Source organism: Gossypium arboreum, chromosome 10 (genome assembly GCF_025698485.1).
Source record: "Gossypium arboreum isolate Shixiya-1 chromosome 10, ASM2569848v2, whole genome shotgun sequence".
Classification (NCBI taxonomy): Eukaryota; Viridiplantae; Streptophyta; class Magnoliopsida; order Malvales; family Malvaceae; genus Gossypium; species Gossypium arboreum.
Genome location: NC_069079.1, coordinates 56,048,562 through 56,060,524, shown reverse-complemented (window position 1 = coordinate 56,060,524; position 11,963 = coordinate 56,048,562). Strand labels below are relative to the sequence as shown.

General features: G+C 30.4%; 1 protein-coding gene across 1 annotated transcript; it reads left to right on the top strand.

The window, feature by feature from the left end:
- The first annotated feature begins 518 nt into the window (after positions 1-518).
- LOC128282586 (uncharacterized) lies at positions 519-3,100 on the top strand. Its single transcript, XM_053020731.1, has 3 exons — positions 519-687; positions 2,655-2,738; positions 2,832-3,100. The coding sequence occupies exons 1-3, from the start codon at positions 583-585 to the stop codon at positions 2,991-2,993; spliced, it is 351 nt and encodes a 116-aa protein (XP_052876691.1). The 5' UTR covers positions 519-582; the 3' UTR covers positions 2,994-3,100.
- The last annotated feature ends 8,863 nt before the right edge of the window (positions 3,101-11,963 follow it).

Here is an 11,963-nt window from a genome sequence, read left to right as displayed (position 1 = left end):
TTCTCCCCTGGCTATTCCCTTATTAGTTGTTCTACAAAATAACTTTATACAAAGTTATGTTTTTATAAGACAACTTTAAGTACAAATGTTGTAAATTTACAACACAACTATCCATTAAATTATAATTTGTTAAACTTTTATAAATAATAAAATATTATTACCTAATATTATAAACTATAACAAGAACAGATTTCTTAAAATTCGATTTTCTTATCATTGGTGAAAGAAAAACAGATATATTCTCCGTAGCTAAATGAGCTAATGAAAGTTATTAAAAAAAAATTGCATGGTTTCCTGAAATATCTAAAACAACAATAAAAGGAAAGGAAGACAAAAATGTGGAAAACAAAATAATAAAAAATCCTGAAAACTAGAAGTAAGATCCGAAAAACTTGGAGCTGTATAAGGTAGTTTACCTGAGCCACAAAGCACAAAATTGATCAAATATCTGACACGTAGAAATTTGTTAACTCCTCTTTCTTTTTTCTTTTTTTTTCTATATAACTAAAAATATAGAAGGATTTCTTGGCCTTGAAAATTGCCACAACTCCCATTACCTACAACTTACATAAAACTAAATAAATGTCAACCCAGAAACTCACAGCTAATCTCCCTACATTCCTTCCGGCCACCGCAAAGGGTGGTCGGAGCCCTAGAGCGTTTTTTACCACTGCCAGGCCCCTTCAGGCAAGTTAAAATAAGATTCACATTCAATATTTGTATTGTATATTCCAACAAGAGCATAATCAGTTTTGATCTCTGAAATATAAAAAAAAAAAATTACAATTTGTAATATTTATATATCAAATATATATTTATATACATTAATCAGAGTAAGATTGAATATAAACAAATATTAGGAAATATTAATACTTCCTCATGCATACAGAAAGAAAAGGGTAGTTAGTGTCTTAGGATATACAAACACATCATATATGATGTGCTTGGAAAATTCATAAAAGAGCTTTTTAGAATGAGTTTTCCTATTTTTATATTCGAAAGTTGTTCTTAAATAAAATTAGGTTAAGGGTTAAAGTAAGTATAATTTTTATATAAATTATATTTTTACATATAACTCCTCTTAATATTTAAATAAAAATAACGGTTAAATACTCTCAAAACTACATCCTCATGGTAAGTTACATATAATGTATTAAACATCAATAATTCTTGCATGTTTATTTTTCTTAATTAATATAAAGTTATTATATTAATATTAATAATGTTTAAATTAAATTGTAATATCTTTTTATTTATAATTTTAAAAACTAAAACTGCACGACATATTTGTATTATATTACTTACTAGAATTCAACACACTCAGTGCAAATATATTTTGAAAGCAATAAATAAATTCTGTTTAATAAATAAAAAATTTTCTAAGTGAACAATTTTATTTAAAAGTGGGTGTAAAATTGAGTTGAAAGTGGGTGGATTTTTAAAATAAATTGGCACTTCTTTTTAAAATTTATATGGTTTTCACTCAAGCTCTGTATTAGATTAAGTATTTATTTATTTTACTAAAGTAAAAATTTAAAGGTTATAATTTTCTTAAAGTATTTTACTTTTGGTATATTTGGAACTTAATATTTATATCTTTATTTTCAGAAATTTAGTTTTTTACTCTTTGAATTTAAAAATTTAGGTCAATTTATTAATGAGTGTTCGTGTTCATTTTTTTATTAAATTTGCTAGTATGACATTTTGAAATTAAAAAAATACTCACTTATATCCATATAAAAAAGACATTGTAATGGACTTGAATTCAATAAAGAATTTTAATAGTGCCAACAATTTTTAAAAATTTACATCATTATTTTAATTAAAATATTTAGACTAACTAATGACATTATAAATATTGAGATACCAAATTATGTACAAATAAAATATATAGATTAAATCTCAAATTTGAGTAAAATATAGGAATCAAATTGAAATTGACCATTCTTATAATCTAAAATAGTAGAGTAGAGGATTAGAATTGAAATTTACCTATTATGTTCTCATGTCAGTAAAAGGAAAGGAAAAGAACAATGGACATGTTGCCATTGTGGAAGGCTGAAAACATAGGAATGAAATTGAAATTTGATCATTCTTAAGTAGAGAGAGTGGAATTGAAATTTACCCACTGTGAAATATGTTTCATTTTATTTTCGCTTTTGGGTGCCTATTGTATGGTTAAATTTGTGAAAATACTCAAAAATTATTAATTAAAAATGACAAACTAATTATTAAGTGAATAAATTAATAATTAAATTATAGTTTTCCAATATATATATATTATCAGAAAAATAATTTTTTAAGTGACAATATCTTTTTTAGATTTTTATAAACGTCTGAGCCCTTACAAAATGTTGGCCAATTACCAGAGATTATTTTTACCAGCATTAATCCTAAATAGCTAGGAAAGTGTATTATAGAACTAACTAGTTTGTATGTCTATGTGATGGACGGGTTAATTGTGTATATTAAATTTAATGAGTTTTTATAATTATATATATTTTATTTCATATTTAATGTCCAGATTTATCTTGTTTAAAATTGGATAATAAAAACAAAATATATTTGATATATATAATTTAATAGGTGTTTATTTGACTACAAAAGTTAAGTAAAACTTTGTAGTGATTTTAACAGGTTTGCTGAAATTACAGTGCAAAAAGAATGAAGATGCGTCTGAAAGCGTAAAAGAAGCAGCGGATTCAGTTAAAAATGCCGCACATTCTGTCTCTCACAACGTAAGATTATCAAACCTTAGCAACACAAATGTTGAAAAAGACAAGCATTGTTGTGAGTGTCTCTGTATTCACAAATTTTTCATGTGAATTTAGGTGAAAAAAATGTCTGATAAAGTAAGTGAAACAGCTGATGTTGTAAAAGAGAAAGCAACAGAAGTGATGTCATTGGGAGCAGCTAAAGTTGCCACACAGATTGTCAAGAAAAAACAAGAAAAGGAAAAGGAAATGAAGAAGAATAAAAAATACGATAAATGATTCTACAGTTTTTCTCACTTCAAAATTCTGTTTGTGTTGCTTATACTTTTCTTAAGCTATGAACATATATGGAAGGGTCGTAGTTAACACCCGACTATTTGGCTCAAGTAATGTCACTTTTCCACGTTTGGATTCTAAAAGTTGTCAATCATAACCATGCATTCCCAACAACATTAACATTTTGAAATATAACTAGAAGTCGCAAATGGGCGGGTTCCGTTCGGACTTTCTTTGATTTCAGATATTTTTGGGCTCATATCAACTTAGGCTCGAGCTTAGATTTTTCGGGATCGGATCAAGCCAAGTAGACTTTAACGGTTTCAAAAAAAATTAATTTTTTAAATTATAAATATTTTAATTTTGAATGTAATACTTTATTTTATATTTATACGATGACAACACAATTCAGATTTGTCTTATAAAAAGTATAAATTATATATATTTAATAGAGTTCTTTTATAAAAATAATATTAAATTGTTAATTGTATGTAAAACTTATCCTATGATATGTATATTAATTAGCAAAAATATATTTTATTTTTATTATCATATTATATTGACACTTGAACATTTTTTTTATCGTTCTTATTAAATTTAGAAAGCTAACATTCATATTTCAAAATATTTATTCCAAAATTCAAATATATTATACTAAGCCTAAACCCAAATAATGTACCCATTATGTAACACCCAAAAATATATAGGGTTAGAAATTTATTAAATCACTAAGAAACTTAGTTTTAATGGTTATGTAACTAGAGAAATCTCTAAGAATTCTTAGGTTCAAGCCCCATTCTTCCCATTTTTTTTTCCTATTTTCTCAGCAACTAATGAACAAAATCAAACTAGTATAGATAGTAAATGTGATAGAAATATGTCAAGTATGAGTACCAGCCCAAATGGTAAAGCCTTAACATTCCATTTTTCACTCCCTAGGTTTACGTCATGCCACTCTCCCTTCATATTTCTTGGCAAGAAGAGCAATTTGCACAATCAACCCTAAAATTTGAAAACCCTAATTATTTAATCTTATTTTTCAAATCAAAATAGAACTTTAACTTTCTCTTTCCAATTGAACACAGAGTTCACTTTCTTTTCCCTTATTTCTTCCACTATTCTTTTTTATCTTCCCCTTTTGCAATTATTTTCTTTACATTGTCGAAAATATTATTTTGATCCTGAGTTTGAAATCGAGCCCCATTCAACCGGTTTTATAATTGATTTAGGGAAACGCCGTCGAATCCTGTCTTAAACATTGCCAAGAATCAGTAGTAATATTTTAATTCCGACGTTTAGAAATCAAAATACTTATAATTTCACATCCCAAAAATCTGGTTAGTAGGAATTGAGTTAGTAAATCAAGAGTAGTCACGCCCTAATTTTCATAAGGTTATCTTTGCACATTTGATAATAAATAAGTATTTGGTCTAATGGTTTAGTACTCTTTGTAAGCTTGAGGTTATATGTTTGAATCCCTTTCCTCGAATTTTGGGTATTTTTTTTTTATTTCCTCGAGATGAGTTGTCAAAATTGATAGACATCATGCAGCATATGCAGTGGCAGCAACAAACCTTCTGGAGATATTCAAAAATACGAGATGACTCAATGAGAAGCGCTCTTACAAAAATATACAATGACCCGTTTATTTTTGTGCTTGAGTTTCCAGATTTCATATTTGAACTATGGAGTCCACTATCGAAGAGGGAGCGAAGCGATTCATGCAAAAACAAAGACGATGGGGCAAAATATGAGTCGAATTCGGAGGGTTCTGCAAATAAATAAAAAGAGAGGATCTTGAATTTATTTTATTTTTTTTCTTAGGTTTTATTAGAAATTTTTATTTTCTCATAATAAAACAAGAGGTGGAAATCATAAATAAAAATGAACAAGTTGCAAAGTACAAAATGTGACAATAGATATATACATGTCTAGGATTGGAACTAGAGAGAGTTTGGTATTTAAGCAGTCGAATTGACTCACCTCCTCTTTTCTAAAATCCTGCCTAGTGTATAGTATCTATTCACTTTTAACAATGAGGACATTGTTCATCTTAAGTAGGGGGACCAAAAAATTGAAATTATTTCCAATCAGAATAAATTTTTCTTTCAGTTATGATTAGGTTATATTTTGTTCAAAAATTTGAAATTTTGTTAAGTATGCTAAACTTCAGTATGAATAAAGTTTGATTATTTCAATAATTGTTATGTTAACTGAAATATGACATAAATGTATTTTTAATAAAGCATGGAAATCATTCCATAAAGTTTTTAGTTCCTTAGGAAAGTTAGGCATGCATGAAAGTTTAAGTCTCTAGAGTTTACTTAGTAGTTTCTTGAGGCGAAATCCTAGGAAGCATGGAATGTTGAAAATGATTTAGGCTACTTTTGTTTGGACCGTTTGAGCCTTTCAAGCCTATCTTGATGAACTTTTATCCTTTGAAACCCAACTTTGAGACTATATGGCCTAATTTTATTTGAACCTTTGCAATATTTAGCCATCATTTTTCTCTCAATTATCTTTAAATTGTCTCAAACACTAGACTCAGTACTATTCAGAATATTCTTTGAAACAAGTTTGAGGGAGTTGAAAAGAAGTATCAAATGCTCAAAAGAATTTGTAGTACATGCAGTAAAATGTTCATAAAAAAAGATACAAAAAAAGAAAAAAAAAGAACATATGTACTCAAAAGAAATAGATGTATAAAAGAGCATGTGAAAGCGAAATATGTATTCTTAAGTAGCATAATTATCAAATTTCTTGTTTTTGAGCATAAGTATACTAAAATCATAATTTTGGGAAGAATGTTGTTCTGAAGAAATTTTTTAAAGGTGTTTCCGAGAGATTTGTAACACCCCGTACCCGAGACCGTTGTCGGAGTCGAACATGAGGTGCTAACCGACTTAATTAATTTACTTTCACAGTCCATAAAAATTTTTCCAGGCAAGCTGGTTACTGCATCACTGTCGCCTTAAAAATCATATCTTGAGTTTCAAAGCTCGAAAATCAGTTTCGTAATTTTTCCCTGAAACTAGACTCATATGTCCATCTACACATTTTTTTCTAGAATTTTTGGTTAGGCCAATTAGTACAGTTTATTAGTTAAAGTCTCCCCTAATCCAGGGTTCGACTACACTGACCTTCACGCATTACGAATTGGATATCTCCCTATACAGGGCTTCAATACTGATTCCGTTTGTTTCTATAGAAACTAGACTCAAGGAGGAATCTATACATATATGGCATGACTCCTAATTATCTCTGGTTAATTTATAGTGAATTTTCAAAGTCGGAACAGGGATTCCAGAAACCGTTCTGGCCCTGTTTCACGAGAACCTAAACATCTTTTAATATACAACTCATATGACCGTTTCGTTTCTTCCATATGAAAGTAGATTCATCAAGGTTCATTTACATAATTTATTCACTATTTAATTCCATTCCTACAATGTTTAGTGATTTTTCAAATCCACACCACTGCTGCTGACAGCATCTGCCTTTGAGGTAGACTTTACCTATTTCATAATTTCCATGATTCAATTAGCCCATTTTGCAAACATGGCACAAAGAATGATCATGATTAACCATTCCAATGGCTAATCGTTTCCAAACATTTCCATACCTCTCGACAGACGACATACAAAACGATTATAATGCTATGATCAAGTATACTTAAGCCATTTTCGCATGGCTATCCAAATTTATACAAAATCCAAGGGGTCTATGACCAACAAACGAAAGAGTAGTCCTATACATTGACCAAAATATCCTCTCACTACTAGTCTATTCTATACATGCCATAAGATATTACAAAACGTAGCAGTACCAAACAGTGGGTAGTGATAGTGTGACTAGTTGCTGACGATCCCCGAGCGTATAGCTTCCAAATGAGATCTATAAAACAGAGGAAACAAAGTACACGGAGTAAGCATTAAAATGCTTAGTAAGTTTCAAGCAGTGTCAACAGATAACAATCAACTTATAACATAATTGTTCGTATTTTTACTTCACTCTTCCTCCGGGCATACCAACCCTTTTTCCGAATATGCACGTCTCATCATATGTAATAGGCAGATAAATTCTCACTTGACGGTGACCTCTTATGATCATAGGTGCATTACCTATTTTACCTGACTTTCCACATTGACCAAATGCAAAATAATCATAGAACAGTCTTATTGCTTTACTCACATGTGCATCACATGACGACCTTGTGATTTAGTCTAAGTCAAACTTAAATATAATCTCAAATACATACCTGACCAACTTAACGCATTGAGCGTATTTATTACTAATTGTCTTTGTGAAGTCGCATAATCTTACGCTTTACTTGAATCTTCAGCAAAACCTTTAGTTCGGGCTTACGGACAAAATCTCCACATGTAGTCATCGGGTCATTAGAGCTCGGATGTAGTACGAGCACGAAGCCTACGGTCATTAATCAGTGATAATATTCTCGCATAAAGCCTGCGGGGTTTTAACCCGGATATAGTACTGACACAAATGCCCTTCGGGACTTATCACATTTATACACTTCCACATCCATCACTTTGGCCACTCAGCCCTATCACATATATACACTTTCACATTCATCACATTGGCCATTAGGCCTTATCATATATATATACACTTTCACATTCATCACATCGGCCATTAGGCCTTATCACATATATATACACTTTCACATTCATCACATCGGCCATCAGGCCTTATCACATATATACACACTTTCACATTCATCACATCGGCCACATTCATCACATCGGCCATTAGGCCTTATCACATATATATACACTTTCACATTCATCACATCGGCCATTAGGCCTTATCACATATACACACACTTTCACATTCATCACATCGGCCATTAGGCCTTATCACATATATATATCTCATACATATTTAATATTTTTCTTGTACATCAATTTCAGCAATAGCTTATAAGCAACTCAAATAGTTTCATCAAAGTTTACAACAAAATCACATATTCACTACAAGCAGTTTTCCTGAGCAACAGTCACTAAATTGTTTATAAATGGAGCTACAAAACTCAAAATCAATTGCCGTTAATTTTCCCCGAATTTAGACTCATGTATCTTTCATCCATAAAATTTTCAGAATTTTAGGTGAGGCCAATCAATACCAGATTTTTCTTAAAGTTTCCCCTGTTTCACTGTTTGACTAACCTGACCAGTCTTCACTACAAATCAAAATTCTCATTGTACAGAATTCAAAGTATGTTCTACTTGATTTCATTTGAAACTAGACTCATTAAGGAGTCTAAGCATATAAATTTTATCTTGTAACCATTTTTGTACAAATTATAGTGATTTTCTTAAAACCGAACAGGGGATTTCGGAGTCATTCTGACACCGTCTCACACAACTTTAAATATCTCTTTATAGGAAATTTCCTTACTTACACAGTCTCTTTTATAAGAAACTAGACTAATTAATCTTTGATTTCATATTTTATTCAGCCTATAATTCCACACCAAACATTTATAGTGATTTTCTAAAATCACGTTACTGCTGCTGTCTTGAGCAAATTATTACAATTTGCTCTTAAATTTCCAAGTCCAAACACTTAGGAACTTACCATTTGAGTTTAAGACATATCATGGCCACATCATATCTTATTAAATCAACTTATTATATCCTACTATAGTTGAATTTACTCAACATTTAATCACTTAAAACTTACCTCGGAAGTTGCCGAGCGATTCTGACGGCTATTCGATCACCTCTTTCTTTCCCTTATCCAACTTTGATCCTCTAGGCTCTTGAGCTAGATCAAACAATTTACTTCCCAAATTAAACATAGTCATCGACATCCATATACATTTTATACTAGCGAAATGTACCATCAAGATATACTTTACTCAAATAATTTACATTGGCCGATCATGTATAATGTTTTGTAACTTAATAAACTTATCATACATTATGTATTCATAATATTTGTGCAGCCAATTATCCATGGTCATGCACACACAATCAAAAATAAATACCAAATTTTCATATCCTTTAGGCCCTAAGCGAATACACTTGTCACGTTCACCTACATTTTTTCAAGTACAACATTCTCATATTCGGCATTAGTATCAAGCATAATAGCTAATTCTTCCCACCATTTCATCAATGCAATCATACCATCACAAATCAACTTAAAATAACCATATCTAATAATCAAATACCTATAGCATTGCACATTTCTCACATAGCAAGTACAACTAAATTCATTATTAATATATATATATCCAAACACTTAACTACAAGATTTAATCACCATTATCAAATCATAAAACAGCTTATAACCATCATCTATATTTACTTCACATAAACCGAAATAACCATTACATCATCTTTAAAACACTTAGCATTTTACCCATTTAATCAAGCCAACTCTCAAGACCATTCCATCACACAAATTATACCATAAATCATACTTACAATTTCAGTTAATGCATGACTGAAACTCACCATCATCAACATCATTATCAAACCAAAACCAAAACACGTCTATCATCCGTATACCAAGCTTACCAAAACAAACTACTATGAGTTTCAAGAATCATTCAATACATACCTCATTCTAGCTATCTTCTAAGCCAAAAATCAAGGCAACCAAACTTTCTTCTTTCTTTCCTTTTTCGGTCAAGAGGAACAAAGAGGATGAAGCCTCTTTTTTTTTCTTCTAGGTACGGCAAGATGGGGGAAAAGAAGGATGACACACCTTGTTTCTATCACTCTCCCATTCTTTTAATTATTCTTTCTTCCATACTATAAAGCCATTAACTATTGTCATGCTAAAATAAAATGCATATAATATCTATCAACCATCATTATGGCCGGCCACTAAATTAAAAGTGGTCCATTTGACATGCAAGTCCCTCATGTCAATAACTCATGCATTATTTGGCCACTTTAAATTTCACCTATCACATGGGTCCTTTCTTATAAATTAGCACCTAATTGATAAAATCAAGGCACGAAATATTCACACATACAAATTCCACATACAATAAACACAGAATATAACATCTAATTATTTTTGTGACTTGGTTTTGTGGTCCCGAAACCACTTTCCGACTAGGGTCACATTAGGGGTGTCACAAGATTCTTTTCAAAATTTTTCATTACTCGGGAAGAGCAATGAATTAAGTTTGGGGGTGTGGAAATACGAAAATATACACATTTTTTCATGCCCTTTTTAACTCAAATTCATGCAGTTTCGATAAAATTCTTGTTGAAAAATATATAATTATTATAAAATAGTTAAATTACATTAAAATTATGCACACATTGAATTTTAACTAATTTTATATCAAATTTTGATTACTTTCTACAGATTTGTGCAAAGGGAGAAAATTGGCTCAGCAGACACTACTAGAAGTGCAAAACCAAGAAACAATTTTGAAGCATCAAGGCGACTTATTTTTTCAGCCTAATATGGTCCAAATTATTTGTATTAATTCATAATATAATTTAATTTAATTTTAATCCAATTTAATTTGGGTTAAATAAATTATTGTTAACTAATTATGAAAAGGGGCCTAGTTGAGCTGAACCGAGAAAATCGATCCAACCGAGCACTAGGCAGCCCAAAACCATCCCACATGCTGACCCAATCAGCTTGCTTGGCTGATCATTTGGAATGCAGAATGACCGTTGAAGACTCCTACAAATTGCATTCAAACCCCTCCACTATTTATGCCTTTTTAGATTTGTCCCTACCTTAAAATAGCATGTTTGAAATCTTCAAACATGCCACATGTGTGCCCGACCATGGGGGAAGTCTTTGAAAGATGATTTTGGCTATTTTTAGCAGCCTTCTCAACCTATAAATACCCCCTTGGCTGCTCACTTCAAACACAACTCAGCCCTTCCTATCTCTTCACTTCTCTTTCACTTTTCTCTCTTCATTGTTCTTCATTTTCTTCCCCATTCCTTTGTCGATTTCACATATTGAAAAGATTCAATCAACCACCATTTGGATCAGCATTCAAGTGTTCACAGAAGCCTCGGTTCGACAAGAACAAGTGGAGAAGGAGGAGTGGAGCAAACTAGTTAAGCCACGGAGAAAACTCTAGATATGATTCTTGTTCCCTATCCTTTTATTTTTGTTGTTGTTATGATGAACATGTCTATAAATATTTGTGATGTTGATATATTTAATTTAATTAATATAGCTTAAATTTAATTCATGTTAAGTTGATTGCATTTTGCCTACTTAATTTATTAAACTTGTGTTTGTGTTATTATAGGCCTAGGTAAAATGCTTGATTAAGTAAAACCATGACTAAGTTATTCTTGCATTACAATTGTAAGGTAACTAATGAATTAATTATCTAAACATATTGAAATTGTAATTAATTGACACAATATTTATCAGTGCATGTTTAATCATCTAAGGTAGCTGAGGGTTAAATTAGCTACGGTATCTAGCAATACATTAGCCTTGCATAACTTGCAAGATTATTGTGATTAAGTTATTTCAAGGTAGAAATAAATTGTTACCTCACATAATCTTTTATGTGCTTATGAGCTTGAATTAATTGTTTGAATTGGTATAGAGATATGTACAATAAATTATTTTAATTTCATAAGTATGTATGTGCATTAACACATTTGTTTATTAGAATTTGTTTAATCGGTTGAATTGACATAGAGATATAGTCAAGAGATATATGGATTTTGGTAGTTAAGTATGTTCATAAGTTAGCAAATTACCAAGTTTCTGTGAATTTTTTCGTAACAATATGAACATGAGTTTAACAATTCTAAGTTAAGAAATGCAATTAATCTAACACAATTATGTCATCTTGAATAAAATCATCTTTTGAAATCGTGCATTGGAAATTTTATTTTATTTTACTTTGTCAAATCCTAGTTTTTAATCACTTCTTCAAAACAAAATATTTTTCTTTACCAAAGTGTTTTTAAAATTGCATTCATAAATAATTCTTTTCGT

Coding starts and splice junctions, on each gene's coding strand:
- LOC128282586 (XM_053020731.1), top strand. CDS start 583: ATGTCAACCCAGAAACTCACAGCTAATCTCCCTACATTCCTTCCGGCC. Junction 688..2,654: donor CCACTGCCAGGCCCCTTCAG/GCAAGTTAAAAT, acceptor CTGAAATTACAG/TGCAAAAAGAATGAAGATGC. Junction 2,739..2,831: donor CACATTCTGTCTCTCACAAC/GTAAGATTATCA, acceptor ATGTGAATTTAG/GTGAAAAAAATGTCTGATAA.